This window comes from Anneissia japonica, unplaced genomic scaffold, assembly GCF_011630105.1.
Source record: "Anneissia japonica isolate Jap-2015-1 unplaced genomic scaffold, ASM1163010v1 scaffold287991_len637273_cov151, whole genome shotgun sequence".
NCBI classification, from domain to species: domain Eukaryota; kingdom Metazoa; phylum Echinodermata; class Crinoidea; order Comatulida; family Comatulidae; genus Anneissia; species Anneissia japonica.
The window spans coordinates 459,431-473,156 of record NW_022692547.1 but is presented as its reverse complement, the minus strand read 5'-3'; the positions used below and the strand labels follow the sequence as shown (position 1 = coordinate 473,156).

Sequence of the window (13,726 nt, the reverse complement as noted above, 5' to 3'; positions counted from 1 at the left end):
GCATTGACAAGTTGAATGAAACTTTTTTTCACTGAATTAAAGTTTTATCCTAGTGTAATACTCACCAATAGTAGCCGAAAAGTAATTGATTTAGCAATTGTTACCCGTTGCAATTGGGTGCTACAATGTTTATTACTCATAATTATCATGGAATCCGATCGCAACAAATTCCACAGGCACTGATTGGCTGAGCTCAGTCAACATAGGTCTAGCCACTGGAAGCCTATAGTACCGTTTGACCTGCCGTTCCATATATAAAGTTTTTTGTGCCTGATTTGGGCTGAATGCTCTTGTTGGTTGCAATCGGAAGTAATCAGTTTTGGATTACTACCGACTACATCACAACTGATCGAAACTGTAGTCCATTCGTTCGTGAAATATGTAAAATATCTACTATCAAGTACTTTAACAGTAACTCTAAAAATAGTGACCTTGTGTAACTATCAGATGTTTAACAGTATATTACAGGGCACCCTCAATTTGAAACCCCTCTAATTCCGAGATTACTCTAATTCAAAACAACTTTTTCAAAGAACCAAATATTGAACAATCTTAAATTTTTTAACACAAAGCTAACCTTCTCATTTTAGATTGAACCCAGAGACCACCCCAAATATTCAGGTTTAAAGTTGGTCTCATATTGGATGGAGAACTATAACTACATTGTGCTCACAGGGTCAAAATATGCTACTGTTGACCTACATTAGCTTTTTCTTCTTTTTTGGTGGCGCTGTTTATCTAAAATAAAATTTCACAATAAAAATCAGCAAATGGATAAAAAAAATGAGCAAAAGTGATGTCATAGTAGAATAAATAATTTAATCTCATATACTATAACCTAAAATCAACTAATGATAATATAAGAAAAATCTATATAGGCATTGTATGTTCTGTACATGTGACTAATGCAGTAACTTATTATACTATAAAGATATATTATTGATACGTTCATCTGATTTGTAGGCGTTGTTTGGTTAGTCATATAGTCTTGTTTCTGCAGCAATTGAAAAATAATCCAATTAAAATCATGGGATATGTTATACATAGCCATTTGCGCATTAAAATGTCTACTAAACACCTTATACGTTTGATAGATTTTAAAATTTATATTTACAATTCAAATCTAAAGAATTATATCATCTTTTTAAATATATATTTGCTGATTCCAATTCTGATTTTAGTTAATATTTTGGTCTAAAATTTAAAGCACAATTTACACCTACCAACCATAGAATTTTGTTTCTTTGACACCTACCATTGGTTCTAAAAGGAGATTGTGAGATATCAATGAGTGATTGATGAATTCAGAAAGATGTTAAATTAACGAAGAGAGTCATCATCTAAATTACAGTTCCCTCTCCAATTAAGACCACCTTCGGGACTTCCAAACGTGGGGTCTCAGGGTTTGGTCTATAATTAAAGGGTTATCTTTGTGTTATAAGATTGAAGACTGTCAGTTGGACGGCACTTTGCGAAAATGGCGTTGAATAGGATTGATCTTAGAATTAGAGTAGTCTCTGGTTTTTCACTAACAGGCAAGTGACATCCACAGCAATAGCCTTCATCCATCCATCCGTAATCTGTCCGTTCATCCATTGTTTCGTCTGTCTCAGTCCATCCATCTATCACAGACTCGCTTCAATCCTTGTCCAAAGAACTTCTGAGCAGAGTACATTAGAGCAATGAACCTATCTGTCAGTACAGGCTGTAAACTACAGCTGTTTAAATTCTGCTTCATACCGTAAATAAATGCAATGTAAACAGATTTCTATTCTTGGCTGTAAATGTAGCATCCTATACCTTCGTACAGTATCCATAATTAAAAGCTAAACATGGCAGATTACAATAGTCTGCTGGCTGAAATCCGTAACAAGTCGCAGGAGCGATGGGAGCTGATTGGGCTACAAAGGCTCCTAGATTCTAAAGCCCTTGTTTGTTTATTCACAGACTTTCAGCAGCTGTCCTTCGACCTAACGTCCTATTTTTTTGTAACAGAGTTTTGTCTGTCAGACATAACAATGTTTGATAAAATTTGTTGTATGCCTATATATAGTCATAATGTGCCTATATATGGTCATAATGTGATGTCATATGACCATATTTAAGCATGTCAGATATTTTTGTTAAATAAACTTTGATAGTTTTGACAGGTCTGTAAAGTCAATTAAACTTTTCAATTTAAAATACGAAATTGCTGCTGTTAAGGGATCTGGGTTGGCAATCAATTGCAATCACACAAAATAAGTTTAGAATTTGTTATTTTAATAGAATAAATAATTTGTCCAAAGACAATTAGCAAATCGTGTTTTAGAGAAAATGATCAAAACATGCTGGAATGTCAACATTTTTGAAATCTATTTTATTGCACTAAACTAAGCTTTATATATTTATACATCATGCTATGCTGTTATTGTGCTATTTTCAATGTTAAAACAAGAAATTTTAACCATTGGGAAATGTTTCTGGGTTAGAAATGCATGAAATCATAAACCTTCGAAGGTTAATTTCTGAAATATTGTTCTTTAAACACCTGAATGTTTAAATGCTCGTAACTTCATAAAGAAATGTCTTGTTTGAATTATTCTTTTACCATTTTATAGCTCCTATTTTACTTTTTAACCCTGCATTAATAACTGAAAATCAAATTTTGCGACAAGTAAGTGGTTTGGCTTGTCTTTGCCACAATTTAGAACAAGAAAGATAGCCAAAGAAATTGGGAATGCTTTGTTGAAATTTGGGCAAGTACAAAATGTAATGGGCTGATTTTCTATTGAATTCTTTTTCCAAAAGGTAGCCTATTCAACAAATTGATTGTATTAAATATAAAATACAACCAGGTTTTGAGAATTACCTATTTGATAAAGTAAATTTTAATGGTGTAAATTTAAAGTTTAAGACTAGAACCATTACATTGGATTTGGAAGGAAGGAAGGAAAAGACCTTGCTCTGAAAAAAAAACACAGGTTTGTGCAAAATGTGTGAATGTAATTCGATCAAACCATTTTATTTTTGATTGTCTATCTTTAAAACATGTACGTGATAAATGTCTTAAACAACTCCTTAAAAATTATCTTGAAACATGGGGATTATCATCCTATTTGAATGTACTGTATTTTATGATGGTCTAATGAGTATAAACGCCACTTATTACTTGATGATTTATCTAATGCTTATCCTAATGATAAAGTTAATAACCATTTTGATTTTCATTGTAAACAATTAATCGTTCATTAAAAGAAAGAAATTATTAAAACTAAATACCACCTCAACAAGTCTTGGAAAAATAAGTAGATCTTATTAGGTATTGTTAAATATGTTTTCAAATTTTATTTGAGTTACCACTTATATATATATATATATATACGATGCCTTCTTATACAACGATTGGGGACTATAAGTGGATATGTTGCACTCTTGAGGAATTCCACCAATCCCAATTGTATGTTCATAAATTTGCATTTTAACATGCATTGTGATAATATATTTGTTTACTTGTGGTCTTCAATCTGTTTGCTCAAAATTTGATTTTAAACTATTTTTACTGTACTGAATTAATTATTAATTTTTTTTTTAGATAAGTTTATAATTAGCTGAATACTGTTTAACATTCTTTCGTATTTACAATCAAGTTAGTCTTTGTTTTTCTATTACGTTTAGCATCAAGATATTTTGTACATGTAAAAGCTATTCTATATGTGCCAGTGTTGCAAAAAGTCCATTAAATTGATGGATTGAAATTGACTTTATTTTCAACATTAAGGCTAGAAAGCTGGCAATGGGAGAAAAAATGTTTGGCACCCTTTTTTAGGTATTTACCTGATAATCTAGTTTCAAAAGTGGTTTTCTTACAAAAGTTTAATATTAATATTACTTGATGTTTTATTAATTTGAAAAATGATTGATTCATTTAAACTATAGCACTTACAATGTATTATATTGGATGATCTAAACCAACAAACTAATATGGATATGATTGGCTATTCTGTAATCATCCCCTACAAAGTTGGTAACTGGCTGGCCTATCATCAACACTTACAAAGTATATGATTGGCAGATCTACTGTACAATCAGCACTTAGAAGGTACCGGTATGTGATTGGTTGACTTTCAATAGATCCATGCAACTTATTTTCTATTTATTGTAATCTTGTTCGTATTAACTGTTTCGAGAGTTAAAGAGTTTTTTGGTCTGTGGTCATTCTAAACCATTTGCAATTGTTAAGTTAAGAGACAAAAACAATAAAACTAACCTGATTGTGGTATTCGATTCCCATGCTCAACGTATTAATTAAGATGCATATCAAAATCCCCCGCATAAAAAAGTTGCTCTCAATGATTCCCTCAAGCTTGCGTTGAAACGACCGACAACAATTCTTGCATTGCCAACAACGACGTTTCTTTCCCACAATGCAAGTATCAATTGATTGATTCAGCGCAGACTCGCTGTTGTCTGAATCCGAGTCCGTCCACTCATACTCCGAAGTATGATGCTCGTCACAAGTGTGCGGGCAGGACTGGTTTAACCGGTATGACGTCCGGCAGTGTGTAGGGCAGGGCTTGTGGCGTGGGCAAGGATGATGAATTGGACAAGTACTATGGGTTGAGAGACAGGCATGTTTTCGTATAGCGGGAAGCGGTGAGGGAGGATAGTCACGAACCAGTGAACATGGCGCAGACAATCTCTCAGCAAGCGGTTGGTGTTTAGGAGGTCCAAGAGATTTCAAAGCTGGAAAATGAGATACAAACATTAATATTTCCAAACTCTAAAAATTATATTAAGTAATTAAAATATGGAATCTGCACATTAGAAATGTATAAGTTATTATTATTAATAATGGTTAAAGTAATTACTTTATACATTTTATGCATTATTGATTTTGTTTAACAAAAGACTTCAAAAGGTTAAGGTAAACTACAATGTAACAGTCAAAATAGAAAATGTTTTCATTTTAATAATGTGTTTGGTAACATACTATGGAACCATGGCAACCAATGACCATGACATTTGTAATACAAGAGAATTCTTTGTTAAAAGACATAAAAATCAATAATTTATTCTCTATGCATAATTATTTTACACATACAATTCCATACCTCTACTCAATAAAATGATGTTTTTATGAAAATCAATATAATAGGTTGATATCCTTGATTCTCTATAAACTAAAAATGAAATGGATTGAAGCTGAGAACCAGATAAGAGATGCTTGCCTTCAAAGGAATTAACAATTTGCAGTGATGTGATAGTGGTTCTTATTTACATTTATTTGTTGAATGCTTTGAGAGTTGGCTAAACTGATTTTTATATTCCATAGTACATAACAACCTAGCTGTAGCTTTGTGGTACAGTTGTACTCCAGTATAAAATGTATGAATTTGTTTTTTCTAAAAAAGCCTCGAGTCTAGTCTTAGCAGACCTACAAATTATGGTGTTATACAATGCAAATGCAATGAGTGTTAGTTATGTAAAATTAATAATTAGCATAAATCACACAAATACCAAAAACAATACGCTCCATTCTCTCACATCTTACATTCTGCAAAGTTTGACACCAAAAGTCAGTGACAATAAAAACAGTGACAAGGACAGTGACAACAACAAGAACAAGAACGTGAAAAACACAGGTAAAAAAAGTAGCCTCCTTGGAGCTGCACTCTTGGGAAGGCTTTACATAAGCATGAAGCATTGTGATAATCCTACCTGAACTATCTGCATTTGTAGATATGGCGGGTACACATGAAAGGGGTTTTAGGGCATCGGTTTCCTTGAACCTCTGCCAGTCCTCAGGGAGTTTATTTGTAGATTCACTTTTGGCGCCCTCATTTGCCTTAAGGTTAGCCAGGACCGAGGCCTGGCTCTTGTCCTTGGAGTTCGTATTTGGATAATTGATGGAGGAGGCACGATGGATAGAAAGCGTAGTGATAACGTGAGTATGGGGCGATACAGGTTCTGGTATTTTTTTCCTTTTCTCTGCATCAACACGTGCAATTCTCTCCGTACAGTAAGTTATGGAATGCAGTGAATCTGAGCTGGGCATTAGATTATTCGCAGGCGGAACCAGAAAACGATTTTGCCGAGTGGGTGATGAGCCAATGTCACTGCTCTCCGGACTTGCATGCGGAGGCACTGGACTCGTATTCCCAAAATGATAATGATGGTGGTGGTGATAATGATGATGATGTAAATGAACTGATTTCTTCCTCTTTTTTCTACGAAGTGATAATGCCGGCGTGATCTTGCTTTTACTGTCCATACCTTTACGCCACTGTCTTAATTTGCGTCTACCATGACGTATCAGATGCGCAATGTATTTCAGTATTTCCCCATAACAGCTACCCTGTTCGTAAGTTGACAATGTACTAGTGGATTTAAATCGCTGCCGATTTTTTTCCATTAAACGGTTTTCTCTTTTCTTAGTCTCAGAAAACTGAGTGGCTATGACAACAAGGCAGAGATTGATCAGGAAGAAGGCACCAATCTAGTAGGAAAAAAATTAGCAAAAACACTATTAACAAATAAAATATTGATTATCTTATAAAAATTATATTTGTAATCAAGACGTTTAGGGAAAACACAAATAGCTTCAGAATATTGTATATTTTCTATGAACTGGTGTGGTGTATCATAATTTGTTTATGAACAAATGTATGGAATTTTTATTATGAATTTCAGTGACGATGAATTTAATTCTTAGTACCAAAATGATGTATGTCTACCATTGATTTTAATATCCAATGTGATTTTAACTGATGAAATAAATAGAAGAATATGTATTTTTTATATACATATTTTGATATTGAAGTTTCTTATGTATTTGGGCAAAATATGTTACCTACATTTGCCTCCCTCTCTCACTGAGTGGTGTATCTAGGAGTTTTGAAATAGGGGGGAGGGGGAGGGGACTGATGAGTGCTCGATAATAAAGCAAGGGGGAACTAAGCTCACAACATAAGGTGATATGTAGTCATTTTTAAGTAGAGCGTGATTTTTTTGCTTTAAACATTTTCAATGGAAGAGCGACTGGGGACGCACATTTTTTGAGAGACTTGCGCTCTCGTACATCACCTAGAGTGGTAAGATGTGGGATAGGTCATGAGCAATTCCTGACAAACTTTAGCAACAATTGAGATCTGATAGACCTCAAAATGTCCAATTAAATCTTTACAATTTTTTACTTGGTTAAATTTAAAGAAATATTTTGTAATCATTTTCGACAAAAATTATCTTTTTTATCATATTATATATTCAAAATGTTTCTTATTTTATAGGTCTATTTATATTTTATGTACCATTTTTAATATGCAGCCACTTTATGATTTAATACACTTTTTGCATTTATTCCTGTCCAGCCTTGAAATTTCCCTTCCTCTAATATGTCAGAGTTTTTATGTACATGCTTTAAAGTATCCCAAGGACTATATAAATTAAATGAAAATGATTACTCCTCTTAAAAAGTACATTATATAAAAGCATAACTCTCGTTCATCATCTGTTTTATCACATACTTATAAATAGCTATAAATTTCAGTAACAAAATGACATCACTACGATCCTCAACAGTGCTTCCAGCATTTATATTGTCAAACAAACTGCCTCTTGATTTAAGTAACAGTTTTGAAATCTTGATGCAAGTAAAAATGATACAAATTCTGTTGTTAGTTGCAAGCCCATGATTATGATTAATGATTATGAATGAATGACTGGTTTTATGTCTGTTAAATTTAAAATGTTTATAGTTTTAAAAATCTAACAGCCAATCAATCACTGCTAGTTTTAAATAGTGGTGAATGATTGACTGGTTAGATGTTTGTCAGATTTCTAACACTTTTGAAAATCTAACATCCAATCACTCACTGCCATTTTATAGTAGCAGTGAATGGTTGGCTGATAGATTGTCAAATTGTATAGTTTTGATACTCCATGATAACTGAGTTTCTTTATTGTTGTAGAATATACAGGTTTATAAACTGAGATTACAAATCACAAAAGAAGGACCACCTCACCAGTTGATTGTATGCTTCATGTAGTCCATCACTGCCAATTAATGATTAAACAGCGGAGGATGTTTATATTTAGCAGCAATGAATGCATGGGTAGAATTTATTACATCAACTGGTGCAAGTCACTTCTGATCAGTCACTATTAATTTATTAATATTTATGTGTTATTAATAAACCTCGAAGCTGGTTTATATGGTGAATTTGTCATGGGTCAGTGATTCTCAACCTTTGAACTTTAGGATAGGATGGGAGTAATAGGGAACTTTCGATTACACGTTGATAGTAGGACATGGAGCGTAATGACATCACTATTAGAAGTCAACTGCACGTGCAAGAACATTAAGTTCTCGTTGTTGCCTAGATTCTAGGATGCAATTTGGCCGTGCAGAGGACAGTAGGACGGTCACGCATAAGTGATCCGTTCTAGTATCACGTCATCATGCAAATCGAAAACTCCCCATTCATTGGGTTAAACCTCTACCGTAAGTCTGAAGACTTGTTTCCAGTGGGTCCTTCTGATTTCAGCCATTTTGAAGGAAATTTCAAAACAATCTAAAAGTACTATTTGTTTGATTAAGATAAACCAACTATTATTGATAGCACAAAGCAAAATGAAGTAATTTCTATTTTTTCTAATGGCATATAGTGTCGATTATTTATTGATTTCTCTGGCAGTGGATATGGAGAAGGTTGGTATCTTGGAGAGGAAATAGTATTCAGGGAAATGATTGATTGATAATATAGACTGATTAATTTAATTGATTGATTGATTGATAGATCAATAAGAAGCTAATACTTCGGTATCACAGGTTAGGTTAGTAAATTAACTACATAATAACCAGTGTTCTTGGTTCAAATACTCATTGGGGTCAACCTATATTTTTGTGTTTAAGGCTTTTATGTTTTTTGTATACTTTAAATGTTGTCATATGTGCAGGTTTTTTGCAATGTACATCTGCGTACTACTGGTTCTATCATTTTTTTTATTATTTATATATAGATTTCTATATGATATTTGGGTATTGCCCTTTAACTTTAATCATTAATTTTTTGTGTTTGCATTGTTTCTAGTGTTTATTTTCTTTTTTATTGTTAATGGTTTTTAATTCTTTTGAAACTTTTTAATTAGTGGCTGTCAGTTTTGTGCTGCTTTTTATTATCTTCTTGATATATTTTATTGTTAATGGTAAAACTTCTTGTTACTTTGGTGTGATTTTTAATGGTATCTTGATGTTCTCTGGTTTATTTTTTTTGTGAAATTTGTGATGTCTCTATTTAATATGCGTATGTAAATCTTCTCATAATTAAATATTTTTTGCAAAAAGTTTGACAATAAAAGAATGCAAAAAATGAAATTGTAAGAGGCAAATACAGGGAAATAAACATTCCTCTTACCACCAGATTGTCAATAACAAGTTAATTAGTTGAGAATCACTGATACTGATAACATTATTTAGTAAACCAACCAATATGACTCTAAACTCTATATTTTGCAGCTACAGAATGATTATGATCTGCAGTTTTTTGTATACAATTAATTAGCATTTATATAGTGCCAATGTAAAATCTATTCTAAAAATATTTTAATTCAAGTGATAATATTTATGATGAATGAAATCGCACTAATGAATGTGGATGAATGAAAATGAAACATAATTAAATTAACATTACATAACTTACCTTTTATCAAAAACATCATATTAATGAAACATATTAAAAAAATAACAATAATTATGCAATCCATTTGTAGGAAAAAAAAATAAATAAAAGCAAGCAAACGCATCTCATTAGATTTTTATTTGTTACATGTGATGATGTTCTACCATAAAATGAGTTTTGCCAAAACACCGAGTAAAATTTTTATCTGCTTTCATAATCTTGATATATAATTATTTTGCAATTTAAATGATATGCTATGTATCCAGACATGACCTTCTGAACATCAGCATTCGCAAAATAATTTCTTTAAACAGAAAAACTGATTCAAACATGCCATAGATTACACGCTGTACTACAGGCTTTTAAAAATCTTTAATATCGTAATTAAGATGTATTTTTCATTTTTCGTAAAACCAATGGAGGTAAGAAATTATATTTTGACTTTATCAAACATTACATATATGATTAAAATTTGAAGCACTGGAAAATTATTTTTTTTTAAATTCAACTCATTTTGTGGTAGAAAGTCACATATTAATAACATTAACCATTTTTTTAGGCAAAAAATAATCAGCATACTTGTGCATATAAGGTGTGTATTTTAGCACAGTTTTTATCATTTTTTGATTTTCACTTCACTTGCATAATAATTGAAATATAACTTTCTTCATAATTGTGACAAAATTAATTTCATTTTGCTCAAGAATGCAGGAGTTGCTTGGCAACAATGAGATTTCATATCTCTAAAAACTAGATACAATTTCTTTTGAGTATTTTTGATATTTTTTATTTTCTTTCCCATATTTGCCCGTTTAAATTTTTCCTCTTTTTATTCATTGCTATTTCGTGCAATGTATTTACAATATCATAGATCACAACTTCAAACAGTGAAAATTATGATTTGATTTTTTTTTTTAAACTTACGAGATTAATTGAAAACCTATTTTTAATGGTGTATACACCACAACGATTGCATTCTTGAACATTTGCCCCCTATTTTTTTTTTTTTTTATTGTAATGCAATACTTACTACTATTAGAATAACAAAGTATGCCCAGTCCCAAAAGCTATGGACATCCTGAACATAATACATAAGCTCACTCCATCCCTCTAGTGTTATAACCTGTCAGATAGAAACAGCGGTGAAGTGAGCCCTCTATATCAATGGAGGACATTACAGTGGAGTGAAAAAATGAAGTGCAGTGTGCTTTTCCATAGCTAGGATAGTGAGATGATATTAAAAGATTAATCAGTTTTCTACACAGATTTTTAGGCCATTTTTTTGAACACTTTTTTTAATGCCAATGAAACGAAAGTTTTTGTTTAATGTTAGACTAGTCTTTGTTAATTTTAATTAAATGCAAAAAAAAATGACTTTTATTGTTAAATGATGATGAATGTTAGTTTGAAAATCAAGATGATTTTGTTAAAAATCAGCGTACAAAATCTGTGTAGAAATACTCAATGAAAATGCAACTGAAAAAGAACCTAACAGCGAATGTTAGCCAAAGATGGAATGGGATGACAGACGCAAATGCATGATACGAAAACCTGGGTGGTTTGCATTGTTGTATTTACTTACTACTATCAGAAAAACGAAATAGATCCACACCCATTTGGAGTGACTGTCTTGCAGAAGGTACTGAATGTCCACCCAGCCTTCTAGGCTGATAATCTAGAGAATTGCAAGCAGGAAGGAAAACTGAAGGGTTGGCTACAGAAGTATGTTATCGAACTTAACCTCAGGGTGCAAACTGTACAGCAGGCCTAGCAAAAAAGTAGGCCTACCACCGAAGTTCAAACATAAGGAGCAAACAGGACAGAACTAAAAATATGGCAAACAAAAATTAAAGCTTAATTTCATGAAGAGATGACAAAATTAAAACAAATGATTTTTATATCAGACACAAGTAATTTTTTCTGAAAGTTTTAGGTAACACTGATAAGTTTGAGACACGGTAAAATGAGACATACCACAAATAATAACAGAAGAGCAGTACGGCGCATATAAACTTTTTGAAAGCTTCATTGCGCCGCTTATTTAAGACCATTCAATATTAAATATATGCTGGCATCAGACTTCTCAAGAATTAGCGCTTGTCGTCTGATCACTCTTTTGCGCTATGCAAGCACTTGCCGACCGGAATGTTCTCAATCCAGTGTGCCTAATTCCTTACTTTATAATATTTGTGCAAAATGTTCCATGATAAACTCTATAGCGTACATGACGGAAAGGCACCATCCATGTGCAGCCGTCATGTGATACATTACAAAATTTAAAATGATCAAACAATTGATTAGGTCTACCAATAGGAAAGGAAAAAGGACTCTATATGAGCATGCTCAGTATTAGTATCCCATAATTCCTAGCACAATTACAAGTCATGCTACCAACTAACATTTTTTCTGTTTGATTTCAATAATTTTCTATGTATCTATAAGAAGGGTTACAAAATTGGCTATTTTTCAACTCTGAACTAGTTTCATGCATCTGAAATATAAGTCGCAAGGAGTTAATGTTTAATATTTAATTTCTCATAAGCACCCTCAGGGAGTTTTGCGGTGCGACGGATCTCCAGTTTGACAATAATTTCAATCCAGTTTCTGGTTACACATTAGGTGTTCTGAATGAGGCATCATTTTTGTTACTCGTCTTATCTGGCATATCATAATTTTGCAAAAGAATCTGCAATGCTTTGAGTATCACGCTTACTTTTCAAGTTAACACTCTGTCGGGATCTTATGACTGGAATTTCGCAATCGAGATAAATATACTAAATCTTTTTAGCGGCAATCTGACTGAATCTAAATATTTGCAATCCAAAAGAAAGATTCTGGGGATTTCAATATAGAGATGATTTTTCGCACCATTATGTGCCATGTATAAAAAATTTACATTTAAAAAAAAATTATTATGATTTCTTCTAAAAATCTTTTTGTTTAATATTTAATTACTTTTTATTTATTTTGTGCTTCGTATTTTGAACATGTATTAATTTCTTGATGTTTTTTTTCATCATAAGCAAATAATCAATTAAAAAGACTTAGGAAAAAAAAATGTATACATTAATTTAAGATTATATATAATATTATAGCTATAGAGAAATCAGAATTCTATCTATTACAACTCTCCACTTCCCCAAGCCTTTTTTTCAACCCCTTATAACGTTTTATTGATAGAGGATTAGGTATCACCTTTTGATCATAAATAAGACTTTATTCGGCTGGTTATCATTTTTCCACAGCCAATATTAGGAATAATAAACAATTTACTCATTTAAGCAAGGTGCAAGTATTAACACATTTATTTCAACTAATTAAATTTTTAATCAAATAACTTCTATGTAATAAAAATCTTGAAAACCACTGTTTTTAATCTTAAATTTTGCGTAGTCAGACAAGTTGTAATATAATTCTGCTTAATACAATTAATAAACACAGAATGAGCAATTTTAAGATGGCATTTCCGATAGGCTTCCAGTATCTTACTCGGGTAATATTTCACATATCTCATAGCAGTGGTGAAAGCTAGTGGGAATGAAATATGCCATCACTATCATAAAGTGTGTTGTTTTTTTCTTGTTATTAACTAATTTATCATTAATTATTTATGGTGTGAATGTCATAGAATTAGATAGCAGGGTTCCACAGGGAGAGAATTCTTTTAGCTGATTAGTCTATGCTGGTAGTACTGTATATATTTTTAAAAAACTGAATAAATTAAACTGATTACTGTGGATGGAAATTAAATCTTTAATTATTAATTAATCAATTTAGTCCAATTTAATTAGTATTATTTGATAATCACTAAATATTCAAATTGCTCAATCATTATTAAATATATTTTTATTTACCATTAAAACAATTAATTTAATCTATGTAATTGTCTAATTATTTAATTATTTAACGCCTTAAGATTAAGTTAAAATTAATGGTATAATCAGTTAATTATATAATAGATTTAATATAATCATATATTATATACAGATACATAATATATAATGTATATATAGATGAATAGATGTGTATAAGAGACAGAATAATAACAGAAGAGCAGTACGGCGCAT

General features: G+C 31.7%; 2 protein-coding genes across 7 annotated transcripts in view; both read right to left on the bottom strand.

Moving 5' to 3' along the window:
- Nucleotides 1-11,000, bottom strand: part of LOC117100336 (voltage-dependent T-type calcium channel subunit alpha-1I-like) — a 66,944-nt gene extending 55,944 nt beyond the window's left edge. For 5 of the 6 annotated variants that reach the window (XM_033239990.1, XM_033239993.1, XM_033239994.1 and 2 more), the window contains exons 1-3: nt 10,690-10,999; nt 5,701-6,478; nt 4,250-4,725 (exon numbers count right to left, since the gene is read on the bottom strand). In XM_033239990.1, the coding sequence (XP_033095881.1) occupies nt 4,250-4,725; nt 5,701-6,478; nt 10,690-10,752 (1,317 nt within the window). In that variant the 5' untranslated portion in view covers nt 10,753-10,999. Of the gene's footprint in view, nt 1-4,249; nt 4,726-5,700; nt 6,479-10,689 lie in introns of all 6 variants that reach the window. The other variant, XM_033239992.1, reaches the window with a different exon arrangement.
- Nucleotides 11,001-11,160: 160 nt separating this feature from the next.
- The window catches only part of LOC117100343 (voltage-dependent T-type calcium channel subunit alpha-1G-like), a gene marked incomplete in the record, with an annotated part of 31,215 nt that continues 28,649 nt past the window's right edge, over nt 11,161-13,726 (bottom strand). The window contains 1 exon segment of the mRNA XM_033240002.1: nt 11,161-11,334. Within this exon segment, the coding sequence (XP_033095893.1) occupies nt 11,161-11,334 (174 nt within the window).